Source organism: Hemibagrus wyckioides, linkage group LG07 (genome assembly GCF_019097595.1).
Source record: "Hemibagrus wyckioides isolate EC202008001 linkage group LG07, SWU_Hwy_1.0, whole genome shotgun sequence".
In the NCBI taxonomy this organism is placed as follows: domain Eukaryota; kingdom Metazoa; phylum Chordata; class Actinopteri; order Siluriformes; family Bagridae; genus Hemibagrus; species Hemibagrus wyckioides.
This window is the reverse complement of record NC_080716.1, coordinates 18,971,951-18,995,285: the sequence shown is the minus strand read 5'-3', so window position 1 is coordinate 18,995,285 and position 23,335 is coordinate 18,971,951. Positions and strand designations below refer to the sequence as shown.

Here is a 23,335-nt window from a genome sequence, read left to right as displayed (position 1 = left end):
AGGTGTTTTGCTGAGAATATTTAAAGAAAGGAGAAAGATGCATATGTGTTCTTGCAGGCACAGATTAATCTTGGAGTCATTTGATACTTTGGAAGAAAATGTTTTGATGCCTTATTTTTTTAAGCAATACCATGAAGGACATGGCACTGCCTGCTTTTTAGCTCAAGAAAACAGCATACTAAAAATGCAGCACAATGTGATGAATAGATCAGTTTCTGGCAAGCCAAGAGGGTGGTCATTGAAGAAAAACTTTCAGACAGTGGAAGAAAAGACAGAGGAGGGGAGAGCGAAAAGGAAAGAGTGAAGGGGTGAATGAGGGGAAAAAAACAGGACTAGGAACAGCCTGTACCTTCAGACAGAGCCAGGCAGACACAGATTAACTTAGCCAGCATTCGAGCCATTTCAATTCAAGCCCTTTTTTGTACAGATGGTTAATATTCACTAGGCATCAGGCTGCGTTTTATCTTTTCTGGCATTCATCAATAGCCATTTCAGGAGGAGGCAATAAGGGAGTAAATAAGAGACAATGAGAAAGGGGGGGTGGGGGGAAGAGTTTTTGGGATGATCTATCTTTGCCGTCTCCTGAGATGACAACAAAAACAGTTTTAAGACAAACAGATATTTCTTGGAATAGAAAGTGCTAGGAGGTTCTGAAAAATCTTTTATTATCACATATCAACAGCACAGCTGTTTTTGACTTACTCCCACACACACACACACACACACACATCAGATGATTAGTAAATTGCTACATTTAAAATCTCAATAGAAAGAAAATGTAGACATGTGCATTGATTGTCCATATAGTCTATCATCTTTGACCATCCAGGGTGCATTGGCATTGTAAGACAACAGCAGATTCCCTTGTCTGGCCATTTTGATTTCTGTTATTTAAGGGCTTTGCAAGCCTCTAATATATAAGTCACAGACTCAGTATGATTCACTAAGAAGGAGGAACTGGTCAAATATGTGCAAAATTGACATAGTATAAGACCATGTGAGTAACCCACATACACAAGAAACGTGTTCTAGATAGCACATTTAAATGCTGCAAAATTTGTAGTTTCGTTGCCTTCCTAAACAAAAGAACGTTGTGTCACTGATAATTGTTCACAGTGGATTTTCTACGACGGTTGTCTATGACACTAACCTGCACACTTTCTGGATTTCCAGTTACTGTAGTAATCCCAGATATTACAGTGGCCCCAGAAGAAGACCCCAGAAAGTGTGTGATCATTTAGAAACTCTAGAAATAGGTTTCTAAAGACAACACTAAAGAGTGCATTCTGGCTGCTGGAAAAGGCATGTAGAATCAAATCAGATATCACCCAAGTTGTCATAGATGATGTCTGGAGGTCGCATGGAAGCGTGCCATGCTGTGTATGGGGGCTTATGCTTAGACACTTTACTATAAATCTCAGCATGCTTCTCTACTTTTCCAAACCCTTCACCAGCAGGGTAAGAGATACTGCTGCTATTGTTGTTGTTCAGGTTACCTCCAATTTTACCTTGGGGCAGTGGAGGTGGATCTTTCTTCTTTGCTCCCTTCCCTGGTTTGGGTGCTGTGAGGGGCTTGGGACCTTTAGGTTTGGCCACAGCTGGTGGTGGAGGTGTCTTACCAAAAGGAGGCATACCATAGTCATCTGTATTTGGATTGTAAGTTGCTTCAGGAGCCTGAGGTTCTTCAGCTCCCCTGGATTTCCAGGACTGATTTTCCATCCGTGCCTCATCGTACAGACTGGTGATTGGCTGGATTCCTGGAGGACCTGCTCTTCCTTCAGGCTCATCATAGATGTGCTCTGGCCGGGTTACTTCAGCAGGACGCCTGTTGCGGTGATCAAATCCCAGTGCTCCTACTCTTGGGGTCAGGTCAAGAGTCACTCGGTCATAGAGATCTGCATAAAAAGGTTCCGGCTTGTTGCTTCCACCTTCATCACGATGCCTTGAGTTTAATGGTTTAATGCTGTCTACAGGATCAGAATAAAGACAATCCCCCAAAATATTGGGCAGACGGACTGAGTCAGCAGGCTCAGAGTACAGATTCACTTGATCTTCCAATGCACTTTTTGGCCCGCGAGGCGTTGTGCTTGGAACAGGAACTGGAGGCTCCGGTAAGGAGCGACCCTTAAGATTTTTACTTTCTCCTTCCCTTCGGCCAATGACTCCATCAGCAGATCCAGGTTTACTGCCACCAGAGTCTCCATCTGTGTCTCGGCCGATTCCCTCAGCAATGGCAGCCCGGATCTGTTGGAGGGCAGGACAGTCCCCATCAAATGATGTGCTTTGTTGTTCCTCAGCCTGAGCTTTCTGCTCCCGAATGGCACTCTCCACAATCTGGAAGATCTCATTCCCTTGCTTTGTGTCAAAGGTGAAGTTGCCTGGGCCAGATTCACAACGGCGCCCAGCCTCAAATGAGAACATAGCCTGCACCAAACATCAGGAAAAAATATACAGTGATTATGCTAACCAACGTGTATACCAACCATTAAATTATGCCATGTAGCCATACATTTTCATTTTAATGGTCCCAAACACCACTATATACAAAAGGAATCCGTGATCCAGGAACTGGGGTACTTTGACACTATATGTCTTTTTGCTGTAGTACTGAGCCTGTAGACAAACCTTTCTAGTGAACAAGTTATTATATGACCAAACTGTAATCTGTTCTATAACTGCCTTGGATTAACTGCACATATTTATTTAAGTGTGATAGATACCAAAAGCTTGATTCCAGTCACCTTAGACCTGCCCTGCTCCCCACACTTGAGGGAGAAAGGAAGGCTAGTTTCCTGTATCAAACCTGTTACTATGGTAATGACAGGAAGCAGAGATGGAAACAACAGTGGCCTCAAGTTCCTGCTTTTGGTAAGTGGGTTGCTGTCACCGAAAATATATGCTGAGAATAACCACAAAAGTATTGCCATTTATAACAAGTAATTTAGTAACGTATGTGGGTGTCAAGGCCCTCTATAAATATTAATCAAGCAATGGAACGTCTCATTCTGATGAAGCTTTCATACTGTGTTAAAGAAGATGAAATAAAAACTCACTCTATCTCTGCCATAGCGACGCAGAAGCTTGTGGGGCCACACCAACAAGTTCTTCTTCGTCTTAGGATCCTTCAAGATCAGGCTCTCTCCGTCTGCTTTAAGCCAGTAATTCCCAAGCAGACCACAACGGTCGGACGCATCAGTTCTTTGGACACTCACCCAGAATTCATTGACTGTAAAGTACAACAGGTACAGTATGTTTGTTCAGACCTGCTCTGTCTGATAATTATTCACACAGAAAACAAAGTAAGCTTATTTATAGTACATAACACTGTATATAAAGTCAGAGGTTGAAAACAGAGCAGACGTCCATGTTGGAAGTGTAATCTATAATGTGCTCTGATGTACGAGATTAGTTTGACATTGCAGATACTTCAGGTTGTCTCAGTTATGGGTGGTAGAAAAATAACACTGCTTCACATTTCATGTTGTAATGAGAACAAGAAGCTGACAAACTGCCAGACCCCTCCAACACCCTCAACAGCTGGGTCATTGGGACGGTCCAGTGTATATGACTTGACTCATTTACATTTATGGCATTTGGCAGAGGCGACTTACAGTCACCTCATTTACACAAAAGCGCAGTTGAAGCCTTGCTTATGGGCCCTGTGGTGGCAGAACTCACAACCTTCCATGCAATGGTCTAACACCTTCACCACTGAGCAACCACTTAAGCTTATCGGGGTCTGGCTCACATTTAGCTTCATTTCAGAACTCTTAAACTCCTCGCTAGTGGAAAATTAGACGTTTGTAAAAAAACAAACAAACCGACAGTTAGTGCTACAGAACAGCCGAATGTGACACGGTGTTACTTCATATCCTGACGCTATCATTGAGCTACAAACATGCAAGTATTTTTATTCAACACAGGTGTTTAAAAAGAGCTGGTGAACCCACCACAGAGTATGTGACATACACCCAGGCACTAAAGATATGACTGAGTACACCAAGAATGCAAAGTCACAAGCCTCTTAATGTCAGTGCTCACTCACAGATGCACACAGTCTCTTTGAGGAAGTCACAGGTGCTCTTATGAAAAACAGAAGTATTAATGACCTCTATTTACATAAAAAACCTTCTGTTCCAAGAATAACACCGAGGCCTTCAAAATATCTATCAATATTGTTCTTTCTCCCTCGCTTTCTCTCTCTCTCTCTCTCTCTCTCTCTCAGGCTTGTGTAGAGGTGGGCTGTGCCAAAGGGGGGATGGGGCTAAATGCCTGAGATTCTGTGCTTCTCTCTGGGCTCCTTTGAGCTTAGTAGCTTTTTTTTTTTTTAACTCAATCATGTTTAACTACAGGCGACCAAAGCCTGACTTTTCAAAGACAGCATTGAAAATGTGTGTGTGTGTGTGTGTGTGTCATTCTTGTCGCAGTAAGGAAGCAGCTCTCCTCTATACTGTCTTGTGTCAACACATTAAAAGCCACATTTTTCCAGAGCTGTGTGCCTAACATGTGACCAGAGGAAGTGTCCTCTGTATGTAGTATAAGGTCCGGTTTGCCTTTTCACCTCCATTGCTTCCATTTTTTTCTTTTTTTTAATGCCATGTTAGCTTCAATGGCTATATTATGGCAAAAAGTTTGAATGTAGTTAAAACATAGGGTGATATTCAATAGATAGGGTTACATTGATATGTAAGATAACAAGAAGAGTTTATGTAAGTTTTTTGAGGTTTATGCTTGTTAAGAAGTTCAATATCTTGTACGGTGGAGCTGTCTTGAAGATATTTTCTAAAGTGTTTTCTGAATAAGATTTCTGCCTTATAGTGCACAGGGCAGGGCAGTGGAGTAGAATGTGTTTTATTGATGTAGGTATTTTGCAGGCTTGACATAGTGGTGGTTCTTCCCCTTTTAGCAGGTGGCCATGGGTGAGTCTCGTGTGGCCAATGCGGCACCTTGTGTATACTGTTTGTCCAAGTCTACTTGAAAATAGTAGATAGCAGGGTTAATTTCATGTAATTTGTTATGGGGGTAGTTGTCCCATTCCGCTTGCCACTTATTTGTGGTGTAAGAAGTCAGTATAGGTCTGGAGATCTGAAGTAGGGATTTCCATTACTTCAGCTAATATTAAATATACACAAAGTTTTGCCTCTCAAATGTAGTCAATAATATCCCGTGTCTGAAATTATAAGAATATAACTACTGAGCCAAACAAAATCTTGTGAGTGAAGGAATGTGAGTGAAGACTTCTTGGCTGTTCCTTTAAAAAAAAAAAAAAAAGAAGAAGAAAAAAAGGCCAACAGTGACTGTGCTACTACCAAAATCAGACAGGAAGGGATGTCACAAAGCCTCTTTGTTTGGGACCTTGTGTACTAGAGACGTATATAATTCATATCTCTGTCTCCTGCTTCTAGTGACGATGACTACGCCCCCAAAGCACACAGGGCCATGGCAGTATACAACAGATTGTAATTAAATGGCTTCTACATTAAAAAACAAAACAAATCTCCACTGAATAAGGTCAACTAAGATTATGTAACATCAGAAAACAACTAGTTGAGGCACATGCTGAATCTCCTGGCACTCTGTCCTGCTGTCCTCAAGTCATCTTAATATGAATCATTTGTTCACCATGCTTAAAATCGAAAAGCTTAAAAAATATCTAAAAACATGCTATTCATCCTAATGAATATATATATATTTTTTTTTACCTTCCTCTCTGGAGTAATAGATTAAGTTCTCAGACATCTTAAGATCCTGCTGTCCGTTTGAGTCCATGCTACTGAGAGATCCACCCCCTCCCTGAAAGACAAAGTGAGAGTAAGTACGTTATAGTGAGAAAGGGAAAGAAAGAGAGATGCTGAGTATGCAGTGTTGCCCTTCTGATTCCCATAAAAGTTCAAATTCCCTTTTGCCTTTGGAAATTCCCAGCATGTATCCGGAACATGCCTAGACATTCCCTGTTCATTCTGTCCACAAACACAAACAACCTGAGACAAGGTTGCAGTCAGTGCAGTTTTGTACTTTATAATTATCTACTTGTCAGACTTTTTTTTAATGTGTTGTACTTGACGTGTATTTAAGCCTCATTAGTAAATATCTGTTTAGTCATTTATCTGTCTATCTTCAGTAACCGTTTAATGCTGGACTGGGTCACAGTGGATCCCGAGCCGATCTCAGGGACACTGGACAAGCCTGATTTATTAAAATGAGCTATTCATTCCCATTTAAGATACAATTTCCTATCCACCTCGACATTATCAAATGTCTTTTTCTAAGACTGAAATAAAAGTGTGAATCTGACATCGCTAAAGGACAAGCCACGTGAGAGTGATATTATTAAAAAAGACACTTGGTCTTGGGTCATGATGTCTCACCTGAAAGGCGATCTCACACATCTTCTCTACCCACTCATTGGTGACTTGCTTTTCAGCTGCAAACACATGCGTCTTGTCGTTGGTCTCCACATAGAAGGCGGACATGTTCTCTTTAGGACAGCTTTCGGTGAGGGCGGGAAGGATGCTGATGCACTCCGACAGGCGGATGATCTTTTTGTCTAGTCTTTTCGTGCTGGGTTTTTCGGGGCCAGAACTTGCACAGTCGTAGAACTCGAGTCGCGCGATGCCGTTCTGACTCGCCGGATACAACACAAACCAGTTCTTCTTCCATTTCTGAAACAAGATTAAATCGATGCATGAATAAGGAAATGAAGAAATGGTTATACTTTAACATCTTTGATACAGTTTGGCAGTAAGCAAGGGCAGAAGGCCTTGGGGGAATGCCAGGTACATTTATTGGGTCTTGGCACATGCTGAGATGTACACACACAAAACGCAATCAAGCTTGAAGTATTACAACACAAACAGACACAGTCTTTAAAGCTATTGTTTGGGTGGGGGAGGAAGTGATTTGTAAAGCCCTTGACTAGAAGATCACACACGGGGTCATGAAAAGCTTGCTGCTGCATGCAAGACTAATCGTTGGAATTGAACAGTTGCCTTTTATCCACTGTGACCTGAGGCTGGATAGTGCAATATTATATCTCTTTTACACCCTAAATTTCCTCTCACTCATTACGAGAGACTTTTTACTCACATCATGTCACTACGCTGAGGTTAAGGCTCGTCCTCCAGATGCAAAAAACAGGGAAGGAAAGCTGGGAGGTTTGTGTGAATAAACAAACTAAGTGACCACAGACACTAGTGTGCATGTGCAGGTCTGTTAGAGTAAAACAGCATTATAGCTCGACACACTATAATAGGCATTTGCATATCCCCCCATCTTGTGCAGTCTGACACAGTACTGTTAACACACTTTGCGTTTTGTGTCTTCTCACTCGTACACACCACCAGTCTCTAAACGCTTTTAGCTTCACTCTGTTTCTGACTGGTTTAAAAGAAGTTTCTCTATTACTTTTACAGCGAGTGCCTCGGAGACAGCAGTTATTTTCCATCTACTAAATTGTTTCCAGTTTAGAAAAAATAAAACAAAAATAATCTGAAAACATTCGTCAGACAGCGAATACAGCCTTTTTTTTTTTTTTTTTACAAAGTAAGCCATGTCACATCTCAGAGACAAACACATTCAAAGCTACACAGGTGACAGTTATTATTACACAGGTGACAAATATTTAGTGCAATATCTGGCTGCATGATGTGGATAAAAATAAATAGTGTTATTCATTTACATGTGTGTGTATATAGACAGACAGACAGACAGACGGCAATGAAAAATGAATACATGGAAAAAGAAAAAGATGGATGGATGGATGGATAGATTTTTTTGGAAACAGATAGGGCAATGAAAAATGAATACATGGACAACGAAAAATCTGGATGGATTGGTGGACGGATGGATAGACAGACAGACAGACAGATTTTTTTGGAAATAGATAGGGCAATGAAAAATTAATACATGGAAAAAGAAGAATATGGATGGATGGATGGATGGATGGATGGATAGATCTATCTATCCATCCAGAATGATTTTTTGGAAATCAAAGCACACTGATAAGATATTGAAAAGATATTGCGATACGATTTACAAAACCGATCACGGTATAATTATATAGTCATCCTAGAAAGCTCATTTACATATTACAGCCTTCTACAATTAAAAAAATAATAATAACAGCTTCCATTCAACCCCCATTTAGTTTTTAAAGCCTGATTATTGTGACTGCATATAAAGCCATAAAGACAGATATGCTGGTGTGTTACAGAAACAGAAGTGTCATTAGATGCAATTCTAAATGTGATAACCAAACTCTAGCGCTGAGGAAAAGTGAACTGAACAACAGATGAATTTCTCATTTTGAGCGTACATTACATTATTGCAACATTACACCCCGAGTCAGGCTATGCTAGACCTCATGAAGGACAGGTCAAGCAGACATCCGGTTGCATTACTACAAGTCATATTCCACAACTGCGTACTTCCTGTGACTTCAATCCTACTAAGCCTAGAGTGTTGTGCAGTTCGGAACACATGAATTATAACATGCTCCAAACAACGGAGTATGAAACAACTGTTACATGTAAATATGTAAGAGGCAAATGAGGGAGACAGGACAAACGAACCTGAACAGAAAAAATATCAAAAGATGCATATTAACACACACACACACACACACACATTAGGGAGCAACAAATCTGCTTTAATAATTTATAATGTACATGTGCATCTGCCATTGCAGCAAAAAGGAAATGTGTGGGATTACCCAGTGTGCTTTGCTTCCTCCAACACACTGCAGGTGTACTGAAAATCAGCAGATCTCCATCTGCAAAACTCATCTGCACCTCCTTTCCAAAAGCGCCACAGTGAAAACCAATTTCGTACTACAGAGGCTGCCGAATACACACTTTATTTATCTCGAGGATAAACCAGGAGCTGATGTGGAGACTCCTTAAATATAAAGGCAGAAAAACCTACTGAGTGTCTTTCTTTAAATCTGGAAGAGTTTGCTTTAATACTGTACTGTAGATATCTGGAAAAATAATAATTTCAATCAAATCGAGTGACCCAAAGATGATCATAAACAGCTAACACTTCATTTAAGAAAGGACTTACACAGTAGACATAATCACAAACAAATCCCAGTTTAATAGACATCTGTAACACACTGCAAATGTTTCTAGGGTAAAGCATTTTGAAATAGGAAATGAAAATCGCATGATTATTTACGAATTTAGTCACTAATATTATACGAGAGGCATTCTGTGCTGATATTATCTGAAACCCTCCCTCCTTTTACACAGTGCTAGGTTCTGCCTGAGAAAATGCAAGCAATTTATCACTGGTATGGTTTGCTAGCTTGAAATAACATAATATATAATGCATCAATAAACAATACAATAATAATGACAAGAAAGTTTACGAGGGATGTTTTATAGCCTCCCTATAGCTCATAACTCATGAAATGCTACGGTCAGTTAATCCCTGTCTATAATAATATCGCACTTCAGTTCACTCTTGAGGTCAAGGCACCATAGGTTTACACTGTGTGTGTTCAAATATATCATGGTTGCAGTGTGTGGGTGAAACATAGTTTTACTAGGTAAAGGTATACTAGTTATAGTTTTACAGATGCAGCCGAATAAATCTATTTCTGCTTAGTATTGACATTTTTGACTGTAAAATGGCATCCCATTGAAGCGTAAATGAAGTCCACTGATCCATCAGTACAGATTTATGAACATAAGCAGACTGATATTTGAATAGTTGGATTATTAAAATGTGTATAATAAAAATAATAATAAAAATAATAATAATAATCTGTTTATTTTGCCGCTGTAAAGAATCTTATTTCAGACTTTTACACCAACAGAGCACATAGAGTCCAAGTTAACATTAATTATAGTGCAACTTGTTTTGAATGACTGAGGTTTGGATTAAACCGATTCAGTTCAAATGTCCAGTCAAACATGCTAATAACTACAAGCACATGATAAATAAATATAATAACTCATAATACGCTGTGTTGTGATTTCAAGCCCACTAACCAACTTAAGAAAAGCACACGATACACTGAGCCGCATCTATGATTCACAAAAACCTACAGACAGGCGTCACAATGTGTCTCTCTCCTCAGCTTTTCTGACGTACGTGCACCTCTCAGTTTCAGACTTAAATTTCCATAAGACTTTAACAAGGCCTTTAATAACAGACTACATGTTCTGTTTTACCTGTGAGGGAGCAACGGTCCATGTAGGATGAGGTATTGTTGAGATTTGTGCAAACAACTGAGCAAGTGTTCAAGTGTGCAATAGCATTTGATTAAGAGTAGTCAAAGTCTAATTACGTACATTATAAGGCCACAAGCATGTGGACACCTGACCATCACACTCATATGTGGTTCGTCCTCAAACTGTTGCCATCAGTTTGGAAGCAAACAGTGATGTAGGGTGTCTTTTTTACACTGTAGCTTTAAAAACTCCCTTCACTGGAACTAAAAGGCCCAAACCTTTCAGCATGACAATACTCCTGTGCCTCCATGAACACAAGGTTTGCCATGTTTGTTGCAGAAGAACTCTTCGAATGTCGACTACAACCCAGACCTCCTACCCAATACGTGTGTCTGACCTCACTAATGCGCCTGTAGCTGAATGATCAAAAAATCCCCACAGCCACGCTCCAAAATCTAGTGGAAACTCCTGCCAGATGAGTGGAGCTTATTGTAACAGCAAAGGGAAGTAAATCTGGAATAGGATGTTCATCAAACATGTGGGTGTGATGGTCAGGTGTCCACATGTTTGCTCTATGATCGAGAGAGACGGTGAGAAATCTGACAAAATATCACTTACTTTTTGAATAATAGAGACTTACGTTTTCTTGGATGGCACAGTAATGTGCATTTTCAATCAAAAAGAGTGATCGACAATCCACTACACCGAACAGCAAAGCGAAGTGAAACGAGAATCAAACCCAGCTCGTAAAATCCAATATCCATTTTATTTATGACCTTTTTTCCCTTAATTTTATGATTTCAGCACAGTTACAACTCCAGTGCCATATAAGGTAAGAGCCAGTCCGTGGAATATATTACACAGGATGGAACTTATGCAAATAAGGCAAGAGAGAGTGACTTCCTCAAATCTGCGTCCCTGTCTTATCAGAAGTATAACAGAAGCGTGACAGTTACACACACCTTTCCCCTTTAGACCTTATAGTAGACTGTAAATATCACGTTACTGATTATACACGAACCATGAATACAATTTGTAGCATAAAAAAAAAAAAGAGAAAAAGATTCCAAGGTACTCACCCAATGATAAGGACATGATATTTACACTGAAATTTATAACACATGCACTTCATCACACACTTATTAACCTTATAGCTGGCTATAACTGGCTTCATAGTGTTCTGTATGAAGCTTTCTGTTTTGAAGCAGTGTTTCTCTCACATTCTCAAAAAAACTGAAGCAGTAACCAACCACTGAACAAAACACATTATACTAAGTGCAATGACAGAAAATGTGTGTGTGTGGTGTGAGGACATAAACTGAATAAAGACGAAAGGGCGCTGATACTTCCTAATTGAATATCAACTACAATGCCATTATTTATTGACACATAAACATGGCAAAATGGCTTCGGTACATGAATCTGTCCAAAATTTGAATGAGTCATGCAGAATATAATGACTAATAAGGGGTTTATATTGTGTTAAGGCATAAGAAGATCCCTCCGGAAATAAAAGACTGTTGTGGTGTAATTTACATTTACTCAAAAAGCCCCAAAAGTGTAATAGATGTCTTGTAGTTCTGTTTCTTAGTGCTGATGCACTGAGGTTTGTGACTAAAACTCAGAGAAGTAGGTTACTCAAGCGGAAAGACACCGCATTCTATTCTGGATTGCCTTTGGTATCAGTTCTTTACCTCAGAGCTTTAAATGACGTGTATATGTGTGTTTGCATGTATGTCTGTTTGTACTGTATCGAGAATGTGTGTGTGTGGGGGGGGGCACGATGACAAGAAAACGTGCCAAGGTAAAGATACCCCTCGTGAAGGCATTTATTAAAACACAGCTCGATCACTTGATCACAAATCTGCACTTCCTCATTTGGTAAAGGACAGTCATACAGAGTGTCTCGTCTGCCATGCTGCTCCGTGAAGCCACAGGCTACATTACATTAGTACTTACAGTCATAACTGACCCTGACCCAGGTCAAAGGCAACGTCCGTCTGTCTCAGAAGACAGTAAAAACGTACGGCAAGGCCTTAAACGCTGTCTAACACAAACCTACACACACTCTGATGTTTTGATCCTAAAGGTCAATGTGAAGGTCAAATAGAGTCTGAGGCATCCTCCTACAGTAACAGTTCCAAAGGTTACTTTACAATTTTTTTTTTTTTTTTGAATGAAAGTATTAGTTGATTTTGAGCTACATTGGGGAAACAAGAAGTCAATTATTTTTTATTATATGATATGATAATATTTTTATGATGATACACAAGCTACGATTTCCAACAGACAATTAAGATCGTGTGTACAAACTGGGTATAGATTAATAGCCCAAACACACGAAATTCTGAAGGGATTTGTTTTTTAAAAGAATGAAATAAATTCAAGGACCTCTCACAACCTACATCAACATCCTGAGCAGTCAAACACACGTTCCTGCTTTACCTCAGTATTAATTAGAGCTCGAGACTCTGTGGTGGCATCACTAGCATTGTAAGAGCAATCATGATATTGGCTAGCAAAAAAAAAAAAAAAGGACATTAATGCAATTTCTAAATACTTCTAAATACTAAATACTTCGTCTGCAGGAACAGGGTATAAGTAACTGCGTGATGAATTTGTTGTTTTTAATACTGAGAGTTTACTGAACTGCAATCCTAAGCATATGCACCAAACTTTCACATTCAGATCCTTTATTCAGTTGTTTGTCATATTTCTTCAATTTGAATTTTGTACATCTGGTCAATGTAGGAGGCTCTCAGACACATTTCCCCGTAGAATACATGTACAAGAGCATGTCACTGCATGTTCAGCTACTGGACTTTTTTTTTTTGACAAAATCTGTCATTAACTAGAAGCCATGACCAATTGTAAAATATTTGTATCTGCTGTATGCATGCCACTCTGGGCATGCATGTCAGTTTGTTGACTGTGCTAATACAAATGAAAGATATTGTATTGCTTTAATAGCATTCGTTGTAACACTGCTTTATCTATGTATAAGTATATGCAGGTGAGTTACCTAGTAACCCGGGATCTGAAATAAAACCAAAAGTGTCTCAAGGTTTCAATTCATTTATTTTATACCGCAGCACTGTTGAATGCGAAATCTTATTGGTCAAGAGTTCTGGTCAAGATTTTGTAAGTTCTCATTCCAAAGCAAATCACAGGCTTTTATCATTTCTCTTGTAACAACAGACACTTTAACAAACCGTGCATGTAAAGTTTGAGACGGTCATTTTTTTTTATGTAATGTTTAGCAGGTGTTTATTTAACATTTCTGGAAAAGACCTTTCCTAGAAATTTCACCTTCAATGTATCAGCTTAAAATCTGTCAGTAACCCGAAACGCTGCATTTTGTTCCCCTTTTCTCCCTGTTTTATTAACTTCAAGAAAGGCTAGAGAGGACATGACTGTTTATAGATGCTATGTCATAAGTTATAACAGGAACTTCATTTACAAACGTTCCATAACATTAAATGTGACTATAAACAGATGCAAATACGCCATTACGTTCTTTAACAGAAAAATAACTGTTAGCCTGTGGTATAAGAGGAATAAAGCTTATATAGACAGGTTTTCGGGCAATTATTTTCTGTAGAACAGCAAAGAAACTTAGTATTCCTTACGTTCCTTACTTACTGGCAAGTTTATGATTTATTTAACGAAGAGTCTTGTTGTTTGCTCAGAATACACAGAAGGAAAGTAAAGCCAAAAATAGACAAACTGGTCTAAAGCAGTCTAAATAAGATTTGGTTGCGCTGGACTGTGTATTTGAGTTTCTCACTCTTGTGGTTTGGACTTCTGGTGAAACAAAGAGGTTACACATTTTCCATCCCTTGTAGAGTAAGAGCTTGTGTAGATGATGACTGTGTAACTGGGTGCATGTGAGCGATCCCCAGTCACATGTGCTTCTAGTATTTATGCCTTTAGTATATATTAGATGACAATCTGAGTCCACAGACTCATTGTGCAAGTGTGTTTTCTGCTGTGATCAGGACTATGCTGTTCTTTCATGTGACTGGCTCATGGCAGAGGAAGAGCCCAGTTTCCATATCAGTAGAAATTCCCTCAAATATTTCTGTTTCAGATCGTTAGTACATCCATGCATCCATACTCTTCAGCTGAGGGTCTTGTAAACACGTTGCAGTTGTTTAGGACCTATAGGTGATGCTCTTCGATGTGAAACGACGTCAAAACAAGCCCTGACTCTTTCTAGCAGCAGACGGGGAACTTTGTTTTTAGTCCAAGAAGCAACAAGATCAGCCTACTTTTAGGAATACGTGTTGAGCAGAAACAAACACGGCTTACCTTTCCAAACTTCTGGTGCTGGACATAAAGTTGTCCCTCTTTGACATGAGTGTCCATCTTTGTCCTTCTTCTCTAAAGACAAACAAGCCAATCCTTCCCAGTCTCTGACTTTTTTTCAAACGGCATCAACTTCCGCTTGCCAAACTTCAGCAATTCGTCACATGGGGTTTTATTTAAAATATTTGTTTTGATCAAAATGTTTGATCAGCGCATCGGCAATAAATGAGTTTTATCTCTTAGACTAATAACAATCAAGTGAAGTCGGATTGTCTCTACTCCCTCTCCGTCTGAAGTGAAGTGAGGAAGAGCCGCTCACACTGTGTACACATGCTGCATACTCCCATCAACGAGGCACAGGGTTGCCAGATTGTGGTTTATTACCGGTTCTACTTTCTTACTAGGATGTTCACATCGTGCAAATACTAGGCATGCGGTAGAGAGGTGCAGTTAGATAGTTTGGCTGATATATAACTACCTACAGGAAAGGACTTAATGAACTTGGTACATTTTGTACATGACAAGACTGAAAGGTTATTTCAATCTGGCAACTGAATTGTATGCTCAAAAAAAAGTAGTTATTAGTGATGCATGTTCCCATTTAATACACAAACAGTATAAGTATAAGTCTGAGTTTCAACTTTCACACCTTTCAGTACAGCTTTCACATCTGCTGATGGAAAAAGATTCTTCTCTCACTCCTACTCATCTGGCACAAATTGTGGCACAAACACATTTTCTGAACATTTATTGAGCACATTTCATATGTTATGCATGACAGGCCAACGTGTACCATATTTACTTGACAAGAACGTTTTAATACTGAACTTTCCACCCACAGAACCATCCATTCACCCAATTTTTCTATGCTGCTTATCCTACATAGGGCTGCAGGAAGTGTGCTCTTCTAGAGGACTCTATGCATGCAGATCAGAGGAAATAATCAAACCCTCAGCTCAGGAGGTGAAAGGCAAACTAACCACTAAGCCACAGAGCCCTATCCTCCCAAACATGTAGTATCATATTACTTTTTTTCAGGCGATATTACACATTGCATTTAGACTGAAGCATTCATATTAGTTTAGATTAAGATTTGGATAAAAAACTTGTTTAGGTGATGAGTTCTTAAGCCTACATGTTAATAATGACCGTAACCACTATCACAAGTTTATCAGTGGACTTATTTGCTCATTATACCTTAGCTCATATCACTACTCAGATTGTTAGAAAATGCAAACCATATATTACCACCCCTTTGTATATTTAATACAAAAGCAGTAATACAGTCAGTTGATATGGGCTGAAGGTAAGAGTGTGATTTTTAATCGTCATACTGAAAGCACTTCTGCAGAATGCTGATGGAAAAAGATTCTCCTCTCACTCCCACTCTTCTGAATAGCATTCAGATGTGCAGGGTGGGCCAACATTAAGAGGTGGGTGAGAGAGAACCACCACATCAATACCATACAAAGCACACATCATGTGTTCCTGTACTATCAGCTTGAAACAGACAGCGTGGAGTGACAATATATTTTAACATAATGTCCCATATCAACTGCATACAATGTCTTCACTTTTTCAATAATTCCTTTATTTCACCTAACCTTTGATTTGAAGTATCATAAATATATGGCTGTTCAAATACTGATGAATTTAACTATAAATTATAACACTGAAACATTTCATAATGTAAAAATGTGCATATGCTGTGCCATAAAATGTCACTCCTGATCACCATAATGAAGAGACATACTTTTTTTAAATCAGAAAAGACATACTGCCATCTACTGGTAACTGGGAAACATTTTTAAATACAAGACACAGCATTTACAGTTTTAATTTCTAGGTTTTGTGTGTGTGTGTGTGTGTGTGTGTGTGTGTGTGTGTGTGTTTTGTCGAATATGCATTTATGATTGCATGCTAAGGTATGTGGAGCAACTTATTCATCGCATTGAAGTGTACACCCAATATACACTAACATTAAAACCATCTGCCTAATAATTTGTAGGTCTTCATTCCCTTGTGCACCAAAACAGCTCTGACCCATCCTGGACTCCACAAGACCTCTGAAGGTGTGCTGTGGTATATCTAATATGAGGAGCCTCCATGGATCAGACTTATTTGTACTGAGATTTGAGGAATGCTATATAAATAAAGATCATCAGAAGTAACTATATAAAGATAAGCTAGCTAGACGGAACAGAAAAGAAGTATGCAAACGTGGATTAATGTTCTGCATCACTTCACAGAAATAAGAAAGGTGTGATCAGAGATTGGTGAAGATAACAGCGTGCTGAAGTTCGCATTTACGAGCTGTAATCTGATTGGTGGAGGAGGGACGGTTCACACGTCATCTGCTTGTCACGAGGTGGAAACAGGAAGCGGTAGAAATGAGCGCGGTGTATGGAGGTGTAGAAGGGTGAGGTTTTGATTGCAAAAAAAAAAGTGATATTATTATCACATTTTTTATTTCGTTTAAGACAAATGACACTAATCCTTTATGTGACAGTGTGTGTTGGTGTGTTTGGTACGATTAGTAGTTTGCGTCATCATCTGTGAGACGTAATGTATCCTGTAAGACTGTGGGGTTTAATGCTGCAATAATAATAATAATAATAATACTACTACTACTAATAATAATAATAATAATAATAATAATACTACTACTACTACTACTACTACTACTACTACTACTACTACTACTACTAATAATAATAATAATAATAATAATAATAATGATGATAATGATGGCTTTTACTTGCCAGGGGCGGAACTCACTCCAAAGCAGTGCTGCTGTCCGCTGCAGGGGAGATCATCACCGAGACAGATGGACCCTGCACCAATCACTGGGTAAGGACAGCTTGTCCTCTCTATGGCCTGTAGCATGTGTCTGAGTTCCACTATATTTTGTACATCTGTACCTGCACTTATTCCTACCATGTAAGTGCACAATTTGTAAGCCTTCTGGCTGAGCAGATATTAGTTAGTTCTCAACAAAGCAGTGTGTCTAATAAAGTGACCATAAGTGTTTAGTAGTTTAAAACCCATACAACACTGTGGGATGTGGTATACTCATATCATGTTGATACTTTTCTGGGAAACGAACACGAAAAGCTGCAAATGTGTCTTCTCTTCGTCACATCTGTCACCGATCAGGCATAACATTATGAGCAGTGAGAGGTGAAGTGAATAAGACTGATGACCTCCTCATCATGGCACCTGTTAGTGGGTGGGATATATCAGGCAGCAAGTGAACATTTTGTCCTCAGAGTTGATGTGTTAGAAGCAGGAAAAATGGGCAAGTGTAAGGATTTGAGCAAATTTGACAAAGGGCCAAATTGTGATGGATAGACGACTGGATCAGAGCATCTCCAAAACTGCAGCTCTTGTGGAGTGTTCCCGGTCTGCAGTGGTCAGTATCTATCAACAGTGGACAAGGAACAGTGGTGAACCGGCGACAGGGTCATGGGTGGCCAAGGCTCATTGATGCATGTGAGGAGCGAAGGCTGGCCCGGTCCAACAGATGAGCTACTTCAAATTGCTGAAGTAGTTATTGCTGGTTACAGGGCTGTTTTGACAGCAAAAGGGGGACCAACACAATATTAAACAGGTGGTCATAATGTTATGCCTGATCAGTGTATAAACACTACATGACACCCAGTTTAGTGTGCCACTTGTCCAATTTGTAGCTATTGAGAGTGTGTGTTTCAAACTATGTTCTTTAGTTGGTTGGTGTTGATAAGTGCATCGAGGGCATTAACGATATGGTCCAGAAGGCAAAGATCAGTGCAGGACTGGATCCTGACACACCCATTTATTCTCTGGTGAGTCTGTATTACTTTATGATGTTCAACATGATAGCGTGCTCCTACAATAAAACAAACCAGTGAGCAGAATCCTTACTCTGTTGCTATTTTTCTAAATGGTGATGACCATAAAAAAAAATTGTGTGTTTGTATATAGGGCATGTCACTGAGTGGTGGAGAGCAGAAACATGCCATTCAGAAACTGATTGATGAGATGAAAGAAAGATTTCCAAAACTAAGCCAGAGTTATTACATAACCACAGATGCCATCGGTGCCATGGCAACAGCAAGTGACCATGGTATCATATCTTGCATGATAGCAGTAATGACATCAGTAAATAGTAAATAATTTATTAACTCAGCTTATATTTACATGTAGACTCTTTTTACCTGCAGGTGGTATAGTATTGATATCAGGAACTGGTTCAAACTGTAAGCTGGTGAATCCTGATGGCACTCAGGTGGGCTGCGGAGGATGGGGCCACATGATGGGGGACGAAGGCTCAGGTAACCACCAGTATATACCTTATATCCTTTATATAGCATCATTACCATGCTTAATGTGTGTATGTTTACTGCAAATCTCTGATTTCTGATCCCATTCTCTTTAGCATTTTGGATCTCTCATCTTGCTGTAAAAGCAGTATTTGATGCCAAAGATAACCTGGTCACGCCTCCACATGATATCACTTATGTTAAAAAAGCCATGGAGGACTACTTCGAGGTTAGCTGTCACTGTGTCACTTGTTCAGTCCCTCAAATAGTAATTTTTACTGAATGATTGATTCCTTTGTATCCGCCTGTAGGTGTCAGATCTGATGGGCATGCTCCCGCACCTGTACAGAAACTTCCAGAAATCATATTTTGCTGGTTTCTGTAGAAAACTGGCTGAAGGTACTGTAAAGAGTAAGGGAAGGAAGATGGCTGATTGTCTTAATCATTCTGCAATGAGCTTCTGCTACAGTGCACAGGCTGCTGTCTGCATTCATGTCTCAAATGTTTGTGTTTCAGGTGCTAATGGAGGTGATGCTTTCTGTCGATACGTGTTTACCCAGGCTGGTAAAGTCCTAGCACAGCACATTGTAGCAGTGCTGCCCAACGTTCATCAGGTTTGACACACTGCATGTTTCAATCAATGCGTGAACTTTACTATACATAAATATAACACACACTTCACATTCTGTATCTCTGTTTACCTTCCATCTGTCCTGTTTGTTTGTCCAGGAGCTGTTCTTGGGTGAACTTGGCCTTCCCATTCTGTGCGTTGGATCTGTATGGTTAAGCTGGGAGCTGATGAAGGATGGTGAGTTTGATTAAAACAGATCACAATATTAGCAACCTTCAGTGTTTTGTGACTGTAAATATTTGTCTTCCATACATGATAGAAAACCCAAAGCAGACGCCATTTAAATAGCTTTGCAATGATCTCATTTGGCTGACACTTTTATTCAAAGTGATTTACATCTGAGACGGTATACAGCTGAGCAAGCGAGGATGCAGTGCTTTGCTTAAGGTCCTAACAGAGGCAGCTTGGCTCCACTGTGTTTCCATTGTTCTATTTACTGGTGCCATAATTATAATGTTGCTTTGACACATATTTTCTATCAGTGCTGCACCAAACAGTGCAAATGATATACAAGGTTCCCCGCAGGCCACACATCTACAGATAGACACCTTCCCCATATTGCAGAACAATTGCTTAATTTACAATTCTTTTCTGGATACCTATTAAATAGGGAAACTGTAATATATTTTTTTATTCATTACTATATAATACTTTATACACTACCAGTCAAAAGTTTGGACACACCTTTTAATTCCATGTTTTTTGTTTAGGGATTTATTTTCTACATTCTAGAACAATACTGGAGATTTCAAAACTATGAAATAACACACATGGACTTCAGTAATCCATATGTAATGACAACAAAAAACAGTCAGTTGTTATTTTAAGACACGAAGGTCAGGTGTTCTGGAATAGTTCTTGCAAGAACAGTATTGTCAAGTGCATTTGCAAAACCCATCAAGCACCATGATGAAACTGGCTCACATGAAGACCATCCCAGTAAAGCAAGACCAAAATTTACCTCTGCTGCAGAGGAGAAGTTCATTTAGAGTTACCAGCCTCAGAAATCACCAATTTACATCACCTCAGATTAGAGCCATTATGAAGGCTTTACAGAGCATCAGTAGCAGACATATCTCAATATCAACTGTTCAAAGGACATTATTGTGTATTTCGGCCACCTTCAGCATTGTTTTACAATGTAGAAAGAAATAAACATCAGGAAAGACCATGGAATTAGAAGGTGTGTACAAACTTTTGACTGGTACTGTATATACTAGCCTAGATGCTATTTCCCACTTTAGAAAGTGCTGTTTTGTCTGACATCTAATAACTCGTTATTAACTCTGACATCGTTATTTCCGCTCACCATAGTTGAGGAGAGTTGCTTATTTGAGTTACTGTAGCTTCCTGACAGCTTAAACTAGTGTGGTCATCCTCCTCTGAACTTCAGCGCTCTTATAAACTTAGAGACTCTTGTGCTAGATTATGCCACGGGTCAGGAATTTCCAAAATACTCAAACTAGCACGTCTGGCATTGCAAAGGATAAAATATGCGATATAATTATACAATTATACAATTACAAAAAAATTTTTGCAAATTCACAAAACCATTTATGTGGAATGCTGATTTATTGCAGTGTGTTGTAGATTCGAATTTCAGCAACAAAACAGTTGTACTGGGTATATATTGTGGTATTTCTGTGAATAATATTTACTGATCAGGCATAACATTATGAGCACTGGTGAATACTGGTGAAGTGAATAACACTGATGATCTCCTCATCATGGCACCTGTTAGTGGGTGGGATATATCAGGCAGCAAGTGAACATTTTGCACTCAAAGTTGATGTGTTAGAAGCAGGAAAAATGGACAAGCGTAAAGATTTGAGCGAGTTTGACAAAGGGCCAAATTGTGATGGCTAGACCACTCGATCAGAGCATCTCCAAAACCGCAGCTCTTGTGGGGTGTTCCCGGTCTGCAGTGGTCAGTATCTATCAAAAGTGGTCCAAGGAAGGAACAGTGGTGAACCGGCGACAGTGTCATGGGCGGCCAAGGCTCATTGATGCACGTGGGGAGCGAAGGCTGGTCCGTGTGGTCCGATCCAACAGACGAGCTACTGTTGATCAAATTGCTGAAGAAGTTAATACTGGTTCTGATAGAAAGCTGTCAGTATACACAGTGCATGATGGGTCAGGGCTATTCTGGCAGCAAAAGGGGGACCAACACAATATTAGGCAGGTGGTCATAATGTTATGTCTGATCAGGGTATATTGTGATATTTCTGTTAAAAATATTTGTGTTTTATTCAATATTAAAGGTCATGGCAATGTGGTAAGTATTTTAGCTGGACTCTGTTTACTTGCTGTATTAGACATTTGTATATACCCTATGACCTCTTTAATTTTTTTTACTTGTCTGCTGATCACATCAGTTCTGTGAAAACTGCACTCAGTTGAACAAGTTGTACACTGAGGTGATTTTCTTGCTTTTTCCCTGCAGGTTTCACTCAGGTCCTCTCCCAAGCGAGACAGTCCGGTTACAGCCATTTTCAGAAGTATAGTCTTCTCACCCTACGCCAGTCGTCTGCTGTAGGAGGTGCCAGGCTGGGAGCTCGTAATGCGGGTGCCACCTTGCGCCTGGACTACTCAACCAGTGCCAGCGTGTTCTTCAGCCACTCGTTCACTGACCAGTGACCGACACTAATGAGGCTGGAAATACTACTTCCTGATTTTTTTTATACGTTTGACCCCAGTGCACTTTAGTACAATCAGAAAAATCCCTCGACTTCCACTAGACCTGCCGAAGTAACATTTCAAGTGAGCTGTATACCTCATTCTGTATCAAGTCATTCAGTTTACAGTGGCCCTTCAACAGCAATATGGTCATTAACTCGGTGAAAGGGATTAGGTGAAGTGTACTGGGAGTGCTGGAGTTTATTCTTCTTTAGAGTGGAATTAGGGTCATAAATGCAAAAAAAAAAAAAAAAAAACTACTTTGATCACTTCCACATTTCTGCTTACTCTGAATTTAATCATAAATGCTGTTCTCAGATGTAGCCTTCCTATTGTGCACTAATATAAAACTTATGTATTAATTTTAATATTTTTATACACTATCCAAATGTCCTCATATAAATAAAAAAACAATGCAAGATCATGTATAAGATTCCTAAGACCTGATTAAAATCTCTAACCATCATCATTTGAAACCATGAGTTTAATGCTATTCATTTTAGTCAGTCAGACTGGATGTTTTATCACATTTTGCAGCAGAAATATGAAGAATGTTTTAACAGAATATTTAGACAAAGATGGTAGGTGCTCATCTGAAGTTTGTTATTAGCTACCATTAGCTAATAATACAGGTTTCATAACTTGTGTAACCTAATATGTTAGCTATGGCTTTTTATAGCTTTGATAGTGACCCAAGTGTTGCTTAAGGATCCTACTAAGGCCACAACATGCAGCAAGGGGAAGCCACATTCTATCAATGAAGAAAATTTACACTCCAATAAAGTCACTGGGTATAACAGATTTACCCCAGGGTTTGGCTACAGCACTGATTGTGTTTGATGGTATCACCAGTGGTGAGTTTTTCATTTTTCTGAAATACAGGACACGAAATTGGTAGAAGATTGGGTTGGGGGATAGGAATGGAACCCCTGATGCAGTTTTCTGCTCTTGTAGTCAGTGTATCTCAAGCTTTGGTTTGTTATATTAGAAAGAGTTGAGTTAATGTAGCCCTCCTGTCAGTGCAAACCCGTCTGACCATTCTCTAACCAACTAGCCGTTTCTACCACAAAACTGCTGCTCACTTTGTTTCATCTATATAAACACTGTAGTGCTTGATGGGAACATTAACTGTAGCTTGCGACTTGAAGCAGCTTTTTTGCATTGCACTTATGCTACACAAATGTTTGACTGGTAAATGGCATTAAAATGAGCATGTTTCTGGTGAGTGTACAGTGTAGAGTAAA

General features: G+C 39.5%; 2 protein-coding genes across 2 annotated transcripts; one reads left to right on the top strand and one right to left on the bottom strand.

Annotated features, from left to right (window-relative positions):
* Positions 1-648: 648 nt before the first annotated feature.
* Positions 649-14,820, bottom strand: dok1b (docking protein 1b). Its single transcript, XM_058395102.1, has 5 exons — positions 14,487-14,820; positions 6,369-6,662; positions 5,703-5,793; positions 3,054-3,226; positions 649-2,424 (listed from the first exon to the last, which is right to left on the bottom strand). The coding sequence occupies exons 1-5, from the start codon at positions 14,541-14,543 to the stop codon at positions 1,318-1,320; spliced, it is 1,722 nt and encodes a 573-aa protein (XP_058251085.1). The 5' UTR covers positions 14,544-14,820; the 3' UTR covers positions 649-1,317.
* A 2,002-nt stretch (positions 14,821-16,822) lies between these two features.
* Positions 16,823-22,561, top strand: nagk (N-acetylglucosamine kinase). The gene is made up of 10 exons (XM_058395114.1): positions 16,823-16,902; positions 17,249-17,333; positions 18,209-18,307; positions 18,447-18,588; positions 18,686-18,796; positions 18,901-19,013; positions 19,096-19,183; positions 19,301-19,398; positions 19,514-19,592; positions 21,859-22,561. The coding sequence occupies exons 1-10, from the start codon at positions 16,874-16,876 to the stop codon at positions 22,050-22,052; spliced, it is 1,038 nt and encodes a 345-aa protein (XP_058251097.1). The 5' UTR covers positions 16,823-16,873; the 3' UTR covers positions 22,053-22,561.
* The last annotated feature ends 774 nt before the right edge of the window (positions 22,562-23,335 follow it).